This window comes from Salmo trutta, chromosome 28, assembly GCF_901001165.1.
Source record: "Salmo trutta chromosome 28, fSalTru1.1, whole genome shotgun sequence".
Taxonomy (NCBI): domain Eukaryota; kingdom Metazoa; phylum Chordata; class Actinopteri; order Salmoniformes; family Salmonidae; genus Salmo; species Salmo trutta.
The window spans coordinates 40,646,701-40,662,570 of record NC_042984.1 but is presented as its reverse complement, the minus strand read 5'-3'; the positions used below and the strand labels follow the sequence as shown (position 1 = coordinate 40,662,570).

Genomic DNA, 15,870 nt, shown 5'->3' with positions numbered 1-15,870 from the left:
ACTTGAGGGAGAATCATCATATGACTACAATACCCAGCCTCGCCTACAATATCTAAAAAGAGGTGGAGCATGTCCGGTCTGGAAAGCGGTTACTGAGGAGAAGATGGTGGAATTTGAAACAGTAATGTGCTCGATACTCTGTCCCAAACACTTAGAAAATATTTTTCAATCTCAACCTGGCATTAGATATCGGCTACCCGGAGACAATCACAGATAATATATTCTGAAACATTGAAGAAAACGACATTCATCGAGTTGTACAGCTAACTCAATGATATTGTCTGCCGTGGTGGCTGAAACGTGGTGCCACTGAAAACACGACGTGGGGGTTATTGTTAGTTTGGCTAGCCAAGTTTTGGAAATCTGGTGTCATCGCACAAACTAAGAACTTGAATATCCTCTGGGATTGTGTTCAAAAGACTGACACCGGTGGTGCCCTGCTGACAATTGGAGGTGAAGAAACCTGACTGGCGACATGCCAAGGATTAAAAAAGGGAAACGTGGTTCGAACAAGTGTAAGCTAACTGCTAACCTTTTCTTTTTACCAGCACACGATCCTGTGTAGTAGAAGGGCTAATATCTTCTATACTGGACAGACTAAGATGGCATAGCTAAGTGTGCAACTGCCAGAATTGATCTGCATATGGAATAAATTTACTAGCTATTATAGTAACGTTACGTTCTTATTGAATGTCAATTTCTTTGATACTAACACATAACGGCTATAAGACATATCTGTATGCTATGCATTGTTATATTTTTGCATTCCTAGCTAGCCAATTTCTTGCCTTAGCAAACTTGAGTTTGTATAATTTACCACTTGATCATTCAAAGTGACATTACAACATAGTGTAACGTTAGTGGCAAGTCTGCTCTAAAGCGAGACAAGCATGAACGGTACAACGCTTGTCCCTGAGATTGTTTCTTAGCAGGGCTCGTGTCAGTCTCTGAAAATGTCTCAAAGTGAGGTCATTTGCCTGTGATGGACCAACACGACTCGAGCCTGGTCCTTTGACCGGCAATGCTGTCATATTTCACACGTTTAGATCGGAATCAGGGACATACAGTTACAATGCTTGTGTGTGCGCTTTTCGTTATGCCTATTTTGTGCCGACCACAGGTTTGCCAGAGCTTGTAGCTATGTACCTAGCAGGGCGTTCTGCTCGCCGCCCCTGGTCAATTGCGGTTTGATGTGGGTAGTGCACATCACATGCTGACGCAACACATCCCCGGTGGACTCGGCAGAGATTTCAATTGCGTACTCCTCACGTCCTCGTCTCCTTCTCAAAACCCATTGGAGGAGAAGATCGGAGGGGAGGGACCTCTGGCTTTCTCATCCAATGGGTTTTGAGAAGGATATGACGAGGGGGAGAAGAGGAGCATGTCATTGGGTTCTTCTCTGTGTCGGATTGCTGAAGCTGAAACTCAGTTTTGCCAGATGTACAGGTGGCCAAATGTCAGTAGTGTGGTGGAAACTTCCAAATTATGGATCATAAATGAACTTCTGCTCAACTAGAATGCATTAGCTAGCTAGCTATCTCCAAGTAAAATCCAGGGTTATCACAACCACAGACTAATCTCATAGTAGATATTACACTTACACACAACTGTCCATATGACAATACTAAAGATGGCAGAATTCATCTTGTTCCATTTATGAGAATTATCAAACTGTAGAAAATGTCCTGACGGGTTTACAGAGAAGACTGTCTGGGGGAAGCAAGAGATAAATTTCTGAAAGCAACATGAGGAAGTTCAGTCTCTGTCTAAAAGTCTCTTCCTTCACCCATGGCCAACTTGCTATCCATCCTCCCCTCCCCTCTCCACCTGAACCCCTTTTACAGGCTCTCTCCGACATGAGGTTCTACAATTGCAGCTGTCAGCCAAGGGCCCCCTGTCTTTCAAAGGTAACGCAGCAGAGCTCCAACCCCTGGCCTGCTTCAAACCTTACTCCTCATTTTGTCACCTGGACCCATTTTATGCCTATGGCCATCTGTCAACTATTCCTGTTTGACCATCACATCCCAATACTTCCCCACCCACTTAACTCCTCTTTACCATTAGACGTCATTGTCACTATTAATATGGTCTTGCATGGCCCATGACGTTACAGGTGTAGTAGCTACTTTCAACCATTCCTAACCATAGCTGTGTTCAAATACCCATACTAGCATAGTGTATACTACATACTTAATGGGTATATACTACATACTGTATACTATTAGTTCATTTTAGTATACCGTAAACCATCGGTATCATTTCAGTTGAGCGTACTAGCGCTTCACCTGTCTACCTGGAAGTTGATGCTGTTGCTATGCAACCTCTTGCTAGCTTGTCAGCATAACAAATGACTAGCTAGAGATCTTACGATTTCGGGTGTGTTCGTAAATTCAATCTGGGGTGCCAGAGCGCGCTCCGGGCGTTTTGTAAATCAAGAGCGTTGTCAGATTGTTCGTTTAGTAAATTCAGAGTGTTTCGCTCTCTGGCCGAGGAGTAGGGTTGATCCGAGCTTTCTGACCTCACAACGGCAGTCAAGCACCCAAGCTAACTTCCTAACGTTGGCTAGCTTGCTAGCTATTTCCAGACAAATGAGAGGAGAGAACTCACTCTGACCACTTTACTCGCCCTAGCAGAGCTGGTTAGACTGTTATCCACAGTGTTGGTGACCGTAACTGCTGCTGGCAACAATTTAATTACTCTTTCTTTTGCCAACATTTACTGACATATATTCAACGGGTGTTGAGCGTTCGTAAATTCATCCGTTATTCTGCACTCTGGCACACTCAGAAGAGAGTGCTCTGAAATTGGAGTAGATGGCCAGAATTAACAATGTCCATTGAGAACGCAAAACGGCTATACCACTTAGCTAAGAATGACTTGAATAATCAAGTCAATAAACGTTGGGTAGTTAGATAATAATTAATATGCCTGCCGGGCAAGTTCAAAGTATTAGTAGTCAAATAACTTTAGGTAACTAGCTAACGACATACCGGTACATATTACTGCAGTAATGCTATGTGGTTCATAAGGATAGCGTAGCTAACAAATTCAGCCAACAACATGTAACATAACTCATTTGAAAATTCATTACTTTATTACATTGCTCAACATTTTCTCAACGTTTGTCATAATTAGTTAAAGCAATGAATTTGTATCCATTCTCTCGTCGGACTTTGGCTGCCTAATTTCTGCCGATTTTCTTCAAATCTGAGAATTGTGAAGCCGTGTCCATTTGCTGAAGAAATGCATTATGGGCCCTAAAAGCACAGAAATAGTGCCCACTTGCTTGTATACTTCATATTTTGGCGAATTTAGAACGACATCCGGGAACTTTTGGCGTACTAACTATATCCGTACTATGACCAGTACTACATACTCAATTTATGTCACAAATAGTATGGCTAGTGTGGTTAGTATGAGTATTTGTACACAGCTCTTGTCTTCTGGGAGTTGACTGCCGTATGTTTTTCCCTGCCTCACATCACCTCAGCTGGTCTCATGTCCCAGGATTCCCAGCGTTCTCTCCCCCTCTGTCCTGCCAACGCTGTATCACCAGATGGATACTCCCAGCTCCACCCTCCCCTCTGCACCCCACCCCTCCCCTGATTGTGATGTTAGCTAACTCACTGACCTCACTCTTCTCATAGAGGCTTCATTCAGAATGCTGCATGGCACTCTCTCAAACCCATAGCATTACCATTCGTCAGCTTTCCTATCGCATACACCCCGTGTTGTTTTGATGCTCTATGGTTCAGGTTCTTTCCTCAGAGAAACCTGTTTGTAATTCCAGTCATGTTGTGATGTGCCAGAATCTGACTTCGTTTTTTAACCTTGAGCAGCTGGGAAATTGCTTATGAAAATCTGTGTTAAAGACCCAATTGGCCAAGACGACAGTATAGTCCCAAGTAAGGGGGGGGGGGGGGGCGTGGTGACGGCAATGAGGTCCCACCCTTTCCTCTCACTGGACGTATGGAGAGAAGAGAAGCCCTGCCACTCAAGCACCTCCCCTTGGAATGACTGAGGTGCAGTGCAGACAGTTGTGGAAACGTTGAGTGATCGCTATGGGCTGACACGTGCATGGTGGTTCGGAACACGGGGGGGGGGGGTCAAGGTTGCTCACCAGTAAGTCATGTGACTGATAAAGGCCCACTCAGGAACAGAGTGGTGAGATGAGGGACACTTATTGAATTAGATCAATGGCAGTCATTGTAGAATAGAAACTAAATTAATGGACATGTTTTCTGGAAGCCATTGTTTATCTTTGGACTTCATACTATTAATACTATTATTATTATTATTTTTTTTAACTAGGCAAGTCTGTTAAGAACAAATTGGCCAGACCCTAACTCGGACGACGCTGGGCCAATTGTGCACCGCCCTATAGGACTCCCAATCACGTCCGGTTGTGATACAGCATATCATCGAACCAGGGTCTGTAGTGATGCCTCGTACACTGAGATGTAGTGCCTTAGACCGCTGCACCACTCGGGAGCCCACATTATGTAAGCCTGGAGGTCATACTATTATACAAAGCTGTGGACACTTCAATACTCGTCAGCTCATGCCTCAAACTTCCTCCTGTGTTTTTAGCCAAGTTATTCTCAGACATGTCATTTTAAAGGCTTCCCCTAGCCCTACAGCCATTGAACAGGAAGGGGTTTGTATCGCTGGATTCCCTCTGTCCAGGTCTGTCAACACGGTGAACTTTCCTCCAGTAAAGCTCTCTGCTGGGGCAGGCCAGATGACTGGCTGGGCTAGTGGGACAGAGATATAGGTAGGGGGGGTGGGTGGGGGGGGTTGGGCTGTGGGTGGGTCAGCCTGGCCTGGACTGGGTTAGGCTCCCATGCTGCCTCAGGGCTTTCTAATGTTGTCAGGATTACTGTGGGCCCGTCACATAGTCGTTGCAGTGAGCCGGCCGGTCATTGTGTGGGATGGGGGGGTCAGGCAGGTCGTGTCAGTGTGACCCAGAGGGTACAACCTCACTGTGGAAACTATGGCGTCTACAGGGAACAGTACTGTAGGAAGAGGAAAGGTCATACCTGTGTCAGGGCCACTGAGGTCATGGATCTCATTGATATCCATAAAGCCCTCCATGGTAGACAAACTGTCAAATCAAGATGGAAAAATACAAGTCAAATGTTATCCAATTTACCAGAAATACGGTTGATTTTAATTGAAGCACATGTACAAGTTGAACGACTTGTGAGAGCTTGTCCTGAAGAGCCGTCCCTCACTTTGAATTCAGGCAGGAAATCAACATTTTCCCAACAATTGGTATCTGTAGTTTAATAGCAGACAATGTAGAACCAGTCAAATGTTAATAATGTAATGGAGACTATGGTGTTTCTGCCACCTGTCAGGTTAGGGACACCGTCCGCTAGCTGTGCTACTGGCAGTGCCAGTCGAATCAAATCAAAGGTTATTCATTTATTGCATTCACAGATTTGCAGATGTTATCGCAGGTGCAGCGAAATCCTTGTGCTTCCAGATCCAACAATGCAGTAATACCTAGCGACAACAAAAACAATACACATAATCCCGAAAAATTCAAAGTTACATATGATGAGCCATGACTAGAGTGTAGTATGTCAAACATTTAAGCGAGCAGTGTTCCGTGACTGTATGTACATAGGGCAGTCGTCTCAAGCTTCAGGGCAGGGTACTGGGTGGAGGGCTGCAAGTGTTGACTGCTTAACAGCCTGATGGTCTGGAGATGGAAGCTGCTTCTCAGTCACTCGGTCCCGGCTCTGTCTCCGCCGTCTAGATGGTAGCGGGGTGAAAAGGCCTTTGCTCGGTAGCTGAGGTCCTTTGATCTTCTTGGAGGGCAGGCAGTGTGCCTCCGGTGACGCGTCGGGCTGACCGTACCACCCTTTGGGGAGCCCCTGCGGTTGCGGATGGTGCAATTGCCGTACCAGGCGGTGATACAGGCTGACAGGATGCTCTCAATTGTGCATCTGTAGAAGTTTGTGAGGGTCTTAGGGCCCGAGCCAAGTCTTCAGCCTCCTGAGTTTGAAGAGGCGCTGTTGGCCCTTCTTCACCACACTGTGTGAAGGGACCGTTTTCAGGTTGTTAGTGATAAGCACACCGAGAAACTTGACGCTTTTGACTCTGTCCGCTGCGGCCCCGTTGATGTGGATGGGGGGCTTGCTTTCTGCTGTCTCCTGTAGTCCACAATCCTTCATTTTGTTGAGGCTGAGGTTATTTTCCTTCCACCGGTCTGCCAGGGCTCTCATCTACGCCCTATAGGCGGTCTCATCGTTGACGATAACCAGGCCTACCACGGTTGTCGTCAGCAAACTTGATGATTTTGTTTGAGAAGTGCGCGGTCATAGGTGTACAGGAGGGGGGCTGAACACGCCACCCTTGTGGGGCCTCTGTGTTGGGGATCGGTGTGGTTGCCTACCTTCACCACTTGGTGTCGGACCGTCAGGAAGTTCAGGACCCAGTTACACAGGGACGGGTTCTGACCCATGGCCCTGAGCGTAGTGATGAGTTTAGAGGGTACTGTGGTGTTGAAGGCCGAGCTGTAGTCGATGAACAGCATTCTTACATAGGTATTTCTCTTGTCCAAGTGGGATAGGGCAGTGTGCAGTGCACTGGCGATTTCATAAACTATGGTTCGGGAATCAAAGTGAGCCCTGGGCATGTTAGAGGTGGGTCACGAGTTATGAGAATACATCTATAATCACACAATTATTTCTTAGTTTGGGCCTATGGAGGACGATTTGGGACACGGATGGACGGTTAGTTTCTAATTTGGGTGTCAAGCTGAAAAGGTTTAAGGGTGTAAGGAGGTGATATGGTCTCTAACTCGCCTCTCAAAGCACTTCATAGTAACAGACCTGAGTGGTGCGGGGCGATAGTCATTTAGTTCAGTTTCCTTCGCTTTCTTGGGCGCAAGAACAACACGAACAGCATTTCCAGTTTAGCTACGTGGATGTGCTCGTGTCAGCACCGTGGGCAGAATAGACCCTGCTCTCTATAAGGAGCGGTTCCTGGGATATCATTACTGACGGACACCAACAGCTGAGCCACAGACAGAGACAAGGTTCACTTCGAGCTCACTCTTCTTCTCTCCCCCCCTCCCCTCTGGTCCCTCTGTCCTGCTCTCACTTCCTCTCCTCTCTGTCCTCAATTCCTTCTCTCGTTCTCGTAGGCGGGAGGAATGGGGTAAAGGGCGAGTCGGGTGCCAGTGATGATGAGCTGGCGTCTGACGTGCTCAGTCACTACAGCAGCGCCAGCGAGAGCGCTTCAGTCGTGGACGAGGCCACTGGTGGGTGCACACACACACACACACACACACACACACACACACACACACACACACACACACACACACACACACACACACACACACACAGCATCATCATTATCTTGTCCACCACAGGGGGAGGTGGTGAACCAGTAGATGAACAGACTGCCCAGGAGGAGACAGAGGACAAGCTGAAACAATGCATAGATAACCTGATGGACAAAAGGTGCGTCTCACAGGATTTCAAATGTTTTTATGAAAGGACTTATTGTACACATTCTAACTGCACAAAAAAGGAAAGCCACCGATGTTGCTAGTACTTTCCTAAATGGACATTAGGAACATGGGGTGTCTTCAGAAAGTATTCAAACCTCTTGACTTTTTCCACGTTTTGTCGTTAAAGCCTGAATTCGAAAATTGATTTAATTTACATTGTTTGCCATTGGCCTACACACAATAATATCCCGTAATGTCAAAGTGGAATTATGTTTACACAATGCAAATAGTCTGGGTAACCATTTGGTTACCTGTTCAGGAGTCTTATGGCTTGGGGGTAAAAACTGTTGAGAAGCCTTTTTGTCCTAGACTTGGCACTCCGGTACCGCTTGCCATGCGGTAGTAGAGAGACCAGTCTGACTGTATAGCCATTCACTACAAAGATACAGGTGTTCTTCCTAACTCAGTTGCCGGAGAGGAAGGAAACCTCTCAGGGATTTCACCATGAGGCCAATGGTGACTTTAAAACAGTTAAATGGCTATGATAGGAGAAAACTGAGGATGGATCAAGAACATTGTAGTTACTCCACAATACTAACCTAATTGACAGAGTGAAAAGAAGGATGCCTGTACAGAATAAAAAATATTACAAAACATGCATCCTGTTTGCAATAAGACACTAAAGTAAAACTGCAAAAAATGTAGCACGGAAATGGACTTTGTCCTGCACATAAAGCATTATGTTTGGGGCAAACACAACACAACACATCAGCATGGTGGTGGCTGCATGGTGTTATGGGTATGGAGCTAGGCATAGGCAAAATTCTAGAGGAAAACCTGGTTTGTTGCTTTCCAACAGACACCAGGAGTCAAATTCACCCTTCCACAGGACAGTAACCTAAGACACAAGGCCAAATGTACACTGGAGTTGCTTACCAAGACAACATTGAATGTTTTTGTGTGGCCTAGTTACAGTTTGGACTTAAATCTGCTTGAAAATCGATGGCAAGACTTGAAAATGGCGGTCTAGCATGATCAACAAACAACTTGAGAGCTTAAAGAATTTTAAAGCTAATGTGCAAATATTGTACAATCCAAGTGTGCAAAGCTCTTAGACTTACCCAGAAAGACACAGCTATAATCACTGCCAAAGGTGATTCTAACATGTATTGACTGCATACTAATCTAATCAAGATATATTAGTGTTTTATTTTTCATGATATGTAGATTTTATTTTATTTTGCACATTTTCCATTGAGAGAGTATTTTGTGTAGATCGTTGACAAAAAACAAATGACAAGTCCACTCTAATCCCACTCTGTAAAAACTCAAGTGGTGCGAATACTTCAACAACGGTGTAAGAGTTGTCCTCTCGTAACGACAGCGTTAGGCAGAGCTGTCTAGAGACGTACTGACGTGGCCCTTCCTCCCGTCCCTCTCAGTGCAAAGACGCGCCTGGCAGCCCTAGATTCTCTGGGAGGGGCCTTTTCCTCCAAGCTGCTCTATGACTTCCTGATAGAGAGACGCCTCACAGTCAGCGACTGCTTGGAGAGGAGCCTGCGCAAGGGTGAGACGCCACAGCACTGTGTGTGGGTTGGGGTCTATGAATTACGGTGGTAAATGTAGTCAAACGTACATCACTTTAGGTGGCGCTGGCCTGAGTCAAAACTTGAAAAGATGATTAGGACTTAGACTATTACTCTACCGTACCTTTATTTGGCTTGAAATGTAACTATTTCTATCCAGAATGGACCTTTCATCGAGTCTGAATTTAGGCTCTACGAATTCAGTTAATCTTCTGATTGACCAAGTCCCGCGATAGCCTGACTTCTCTTGTCGAGCTTGTAAAAAGGGATCTTACCCCTCCACCCTTTTCCATCCCTCTACTCTGTTTCTGTCCCTTCTCTCCGTTCTTCTCTCTCAGGTGGTGGAGAGGAGCAGGCTGCAGCGGCCACAGTGTGCGCCCAGCTGTGCGTGCAGCTCGGCGGGGGGGACGAGGGTGAGGAGGGTTTCAAGATCCTCCGGCCCGTCCTCAGCGCCATCATGATTGACGGCTGTGCCAGTGTGTCCGCCCGCCAGAGCGTGAGTGTCACCATTGGCCTTCGTCACACTCCTGTTGTCGACGGCAGTTTTTCCACTAAGAGTGCATTCTTGTAAGTCGCCGTTTTTAAGTTGTTCATCCCTCTTGCAGTGTGCCCGAGCGCTGGGTATGTGCTGCTACGTTTCTGCTGCGGAAGATGGAGAGGTGAGGTTCTCTAGAAATCCTTTTCATTCTATTTCTCTGTAGCTGGAAAAGAGAAAATCAGTATGGAAAATAGTATGGAACATCAAGATCCAGAAATTGAATCTGAATGCATGGTTAACTCTTTCTCTCTCGCTTTTTGTCTCTGTCATTATTTTTTTCCATTTTCCCTCTGTGGCAGGACTTGGTGAAATCCATGAGTCACCTGGAGAGTGTATTCACCATGTCGTACCCCAACCGCGAGGGCACCCTGCCCACCCCCAATGCCGGTGCCCCAGGGCTCCACAGCGCCGCCCTGCATGCCTGGGCCCTGCTCGTCACCCTCTGCCCCGCCTCCCGCCTTACTGTGCTGCTGGACCTGTGAGTGACACACACAGACACACAGGGGCTGCGTCTTAAATGACACCCCCGTTCCCCATTTAGTGCCGTAGTCCTGTACTGCATATTTGACTAAAGAAGTGTACTGTATGGCCACTACATGGGGAATAGGGTGCTTTATGAGACACAACCGGGATCTGAATATATAACCTGCCACGTTGCTCAGCTCACGTCCTCGGTCTCCTCTTGTGCTCAGACATCTACCCAAGCTACAGGCCTGCCTGGAGAGCAGCGACGTGAACTACAGGATAGCTGTGGGGGAGACCATAGCCTTGCTGGTTGAACTGGGAAGAGATATAGACAGGGTATGTTTTGCCTAATGAACAACCAGGGGCTGTATGTATCAAGCATCTGAGTAGGAGTGCTGATTTAGGATCCGTTTTGCCTTCTAGACCACAATGAATATGATTACATGGACATGGGGGGGACCTGATCCGAGATCAGCACCGACGTTCTCAGACACTTTGTAAATACAGGCCCTGGTTGTACTCGCTCGGCAGCTCAAACACGATATGGAGGCAATGCAGAGCCCATGGAGAGGAAGTGGGGGAAATATCCCTGCTGATCCTTGTTTTTCTATGTAGGAATTTGAGTTCGAAGACAGCGACACGCTGTGTGAGTGCCTGAAGGGCCTGGCCACCGACGGGAACAAGCACCGTGCCAAGAACGACAGGAGGAAACAGCGCACCATATTCAGAGAGGTGCTACATTACATAGAGGTGAGGAACCACGATTCACCCTGAACATTAACCGGTGCAAGGTTCTAACGTTGCTCGAGGGTTTTTAAATGACACCAGACCAGTCACTGTAACTGGAGACCGTTGGTCAGTCACTGAGAGAAATATGGAATGTTGATTTTGATTGACTTTTTTGCCCGATGTCGTGCAGAACGAGGACTTCTCCGAGGAGAAGATCCGCTTTGGTGTGGAGGGCATCTACATCGACAGCTGGATGCGCAGGAGGGTCTACGACGCCTTCAAAGAGGTGCTGGAGTCTGGAGTGAGACACCATCTTCAGGTTTGAACAAACATCTAGGTCTATAACTGTGTTGGTAGGATATAGTTGATATCTATGCTATAAAGAGACTATCTCTGCAACCAGCATGTTCTAATCAAATCTTTCTGGAAGGTTTGTGATGCTTGCTTGCCTCTTAATTATCCGTTGGAAATGGCTAGTTTTTAAATGGTGTGCCTGGTCTTGTCTCTCTAGTTTAACCCGCTGCTGAGGGACATATTTGGCCTGGGACCCCCCCTGATACTGGACTCGTCTGTCAAATCCAGCAAGATCTCTCGTTTCGAGAAGGTGACCCCCATGGCCTATGACTGTCTCCAAACACACCTCCCACCAGCACATAACCCCTCGTCATGAAACCACGACCACTGACAAATACCCACTTAACCTGTTCAACAACCATATGGTGCATTTCATGTGAGATCTCCACTGTCTAATGATACTGAACAAAAATATCAACTTAGCATGCAACAATTTCAAACATTTTACTGAGTTACAGTTCATATAAGGAAAATCAATCAATTAAAATCATTTCATTAGGCTCTAATCTATGGATTTCGCATGACTGGGCAGGGGTGCAGCCAAGTGGGTGGGCCTTGGAGGGCATAGGCCCACCCTTTGGGGAGCCAGGCTTAGCCAATCAGAATGAGTTTTTCCCCACAAAATAACTTTATTACAGACAGAAATACTCCTTAGCAGCCCCTCATTGACGATCCACTACATGAAGACGCCCTGGGCTGGCGTGGTTACACGTGCTCTGCAGTTGTGAGGCCGGTCGGACGTACTGCTAAATTCTCTAAAACAGTTTGCGTCCCACCTAGTCAACAGCCAGTGGAATCGCGTGGCGCGAAATACAAATACCTCAAAAATGCTATAACTTCAATTTCTCAAACATATGACTATTTTACACCATTTTAAAGACAAGACTCTCGTTAATCTAACCACATTGTCCGATTTCAAAAAGGCTTTACAGCGAAAGCAAAACATTAGATTATGTCAGGAGAGTACCCTGCCAAAAATAATCACACAGCCATTTTCAAAGGAAGCATATATGTCACAAAAACCAAAACCACAGCTAAATGCAGCACTAACCTTTGATCTTCATTAGATGACACTCCTAGGACATTATGTTATACAATACATGCATGTTTTGTTCAATCAAGTTCATATTTATATCAAAAAACAGCTTTTTACATTAGCATGTGATGTTCAGAACTAGCATACCCATCGCAAACTTCCAGTGAATTTACTAAATTACTCACGATTAAAGTTCACAAAATACATAATTATTTTAAGAATTATAGATACAGAACTCCTTTATAAAATCGCGGTGTCAGATTTTAAAATAGCTTTTCGGCGAAAGCACATTTTGCAATATCCTGAGTACATAGCCCGGCCATCACGGCTAGCTAATTTGACACCCACCAAGTTTGGCCCTCACCAAACTCAGATTTACTATAAGAAAAATTGGATTACCTTTGCTGTTCTTCGTCAGAATGCACTCCCAGGACTTCTACTTCAACAAGTGTTGTTTTTGTTCCAAATAATCCATAGTTATATTCAAATAGCTCCGTTTTGTTCGTGCGTTCAGGTCAGTATCCGAAGGGTGATGCGCGAGCACATTTCGTGACAAAAAAATGCAAAATATTCCATTACCGTACTTAGAAGCATGTCAAACGCTGTTTAAAATCAATGTTTATGCTATTTTTCTCGTAAAATAGCGATAATATTCCAACCGGGTGACGTTGTATTCATTCAAAGGCTGAAAGAAAAAAATTGAGAATTCTCATGAACCCGCTTCTCAGTCTCACTGTTCCCAGCCTGACCACTCACAAACAGAGCTGCTGTACTTCGCCCAGAGACTGCAGACACCCCATTACACTTTCTGGTGCCTTCTGAGAGCCAATGGAAGCCTTAGAAAATGTCTCGTTACAGCAGAGATGCTGTATTTTTGATAGAGATGCCACAGAAGGAGAACAAATTGTCAGACAGGGCACTTCCTGTATGGAATCTTCTCAGGTTTTGGCCTGCCATATGAGTTCTGTTATACTCACAGACACCATTCAAACAGTTTTAGAAACTTTAGAGTTTTCTATCCAAATCTACTAATTATATGCATATTCTCGTTTCTGGGCAAGAGTAGTAACCAGTTTAAATCGGGTACGTTTTTTATCCGGCCGTGCAAATACTGCCCCCTAGCCCCAACAGGTTAAAGTGGCCTTTTATTGTCCCTAGCACAAGGTGCACCTGCGTAATGATCATGCTGTTTAATCAGTTTCTTTATATGCCACACCGGTCAGGTAGAAAGATTATTTCTGCAAAGGAGAAGGGCTCACTAACAGGGATGTAAAAAAATAATAATAAATTGCACAGAATTTGAGAGAAATAAGCTTTTTGTGCAAATGGAAAATGTCTGGGATTTTTTATTTCAGCTCATGAAACATGGGACCAACATTTTACATGTTGCGTTTATTTTTGTTCAGTGTAAATGCATGTCGGTTAAACAAAATGTACTGGTCCGTTTTGATTTAGCAGTACCATGAAATGTTATGAGTTTGCCTAGTCTTCACAAGACTGCCCTCCATATTGTCATTCTCTATTTTGAAGGGTGTAAGTCTAACCTGTTGATTTATTTTCCTCTCACAGCATCTGTTCAACTCAGCGGCATTCAAAGCCAGGACTAAACTAAGGAACAAAGTGAGGGACAAGAGAGCAGATGTGATGTGAGGAATTGATGGAACGTGCCGTAGCCATATAGGACGAAGACCGAGGAGAAGAAGACTGGGGTGTATTCATTGAAGCAAAAGGTCTGGAATGTTGGAGACCAATGTACTAAACAGAGCTGACATGATTTCCTATTCAAAATGGCAGACAATCCTATCTGTTTTACACAGTACATTTCTATAGTGAACCTTCTGTGACGTTGCACCCTCCTGTACAGCCCCCTGGCCCAAATTGTCATCCTGCTCCGTGCCCGTCGTCTCACAGGACCCAGTGGCTGCTGCCAAACCAGGGACTTTGCAGACAATGCAAACGCGTGTTTTTATTTTATTTAACACCACAATAAAACTGACCTATGAGATGCCTGAAAATAAAACAAAAAGGTAGTTTATTGTACCTTTTTTTTAATTAATATTTTGGAAGATCATCTAAACCATTTTTGGTAATGTATTTTACTTTCTAATTTATTGAAAGTGGGAGAACAGTATGGTTTTTAAATTAAGTTATTTTTAGACTTCAAATATGGGAAAAGGACTAAGAGAATTAAGGTGTCATTTTTCATGTATATTTTTATGCAGGTTGGTTGTGCATAATAATGCATATGTAGGTATTCAAGGAGTGCATTGAACAATGGAGATGTATTTTGACAAGCAATGCTATGTAATAACCCAAAGGGTTATGCATATTAATTGATTATGGATAAATGAAATGTAATAAACACTCACACCAAGGTACCAATTAAACTCAGCAAAAAAAGAAACGTCCTCTCACTGTCAACTGCGTTTATTTTCAGCGAACTTAACATGTGTAAATATTTGTATGAACACAAGATTCAGCAATTGAGACAAACTCAACAAGTTCCACAAATGTGACTTAACAGATTGAATGTGACCCTGAACAAAGGGGGGGTCAAAAGTAACAGTATCTGGTGTGGCCACCAGCTGTATTAAGTACTGCAGTGCATCTTCTCATGGACTTTGCCAGTTCTTGCTGTGAGATGTTACCCCACTCTTCCACCAAGGCACCTGCAAGTTCCCAGACATTTCTAGGGGGGGGGGGGGATGGCTCTCGCCCTCACCCTCTGATCCAACAGGTCCCAGACAGGCTCAATGGGATTGAGATCCGGGCTCTTAGCTGGCCATGGCAGAACACTGACATTCCTGTCTTGCAGGAAATCACGCACAGAACGAGCAGTATGGCTGGTGGCATTGTCATGATGGAGGGTCATGTCAGGATGAGCCTGCAAGGAAGGGTACCACATGAGGGAGGAGGTCTTCCCTGTAACGCACAGCGTTGAGATTGCCTGCAATGACGACAAGCTCAGTCCGATGATGCTGTGACACACCGACCCAGACCATGATGGACCCTCCACCTCCAAATCGATCCCGCTCCAGAGTACAGGCCTTGGAGTAGCGTTCATTCCTTCGAAGATAAACGCGAATCCGACCATCACCCCTGGTGAGACAAAACCGCGACTCGTGTGAGAGCACTTTTTGCCAGTCCTGTCTGGTCTAGCAACAGTGGGTTTGTGATGTCTGGTGAGGACCTGCCTTACAACAGGCCTACAATCAAATTCAAATCAAATGTATTTATATAGCCCCTTCGTACATCAGCTGATATCTCAAAGTGCTGTACAGAAACCCAGCCTAAAACCCCAAACAGCAAGCAATGCATGTGAAAGAAGCACGGTGGCTAGGAAAAACTCCCTAGGAAAAACTCCCTAGAAAGGCCAAAACCTAGGAAGAAACCTAGAGAGGAACCAGGCTATGAGGGGTGGCCATTCCTCTTCTGGCTGTGCCAGGTGGATATTATAACAGAACATGGTCAAGATGTTAAAATGTTCATAAATGACCAGCATGGTCAAATAATAATAATCATAGTAGTTGTCGAGGGTGCAACAAGCACGTCCGGTGAACAGGTCAGGGTTCCATAGCCGCAGGCAGAACAGTTGAAACTGGAGCAGCAGCACGGCCAGGTGGACTGGGGACAGCAAGGAGTCATCATGCCAGGTAGTCCTGAGGCATGGTCCTAGGGCTCAGGTCCTCCAAGA

General features: G+C 45.4%; 1 protein-coding gene across 2 annotated transcripts; it reads left to right on the top strand.

Annotated features, from left to right (window-relative positions):
- The first annotated feature begins 65 nt into the window (after window positions 1–65).
- Window positions 66–14,343, top strand: LOC115166235 (interferon-related developmental regulator 2). Of its 2 annotated transcripts, XM_029720056.1 has the most exons (13): window positions 66–515; window positions 1,845–1,907; window positions 7,157–7,273; window positions 7,388–7,478; window positions 8,911–9,035; window positions 9,393–9,550; window positions 9,660–9,713; window positions 9,892–10,070; window positions 10,285–10,393; window positions 10,673–10,807; window positions 10,977–11,105; window positions 11,298–11,390; window positions 13,746–14,343. In XM_029720056.1, the coding sequence occupies exons 1-13, from the start codon at window positions 476–478 to the stop codon at window positions 13,824–13,826; spliced, it is 1,374 nt and encodes a 457-aa protein (XP_029575916.1). In that variant the 5' UTR covers window positions 66–475; the 3' UTR covers window positions 13,827–14,343. The 2 variants fall into 2 exon arrangements, with proteins under 2 accessions (XP_029575916.1, XP_029575917.1); XM_029720057.1 differs by lacking the exon at window positions 1,845–1,907.
- Window positions 14,344–15,870: the final 1,527 nt, after the last annotated feature.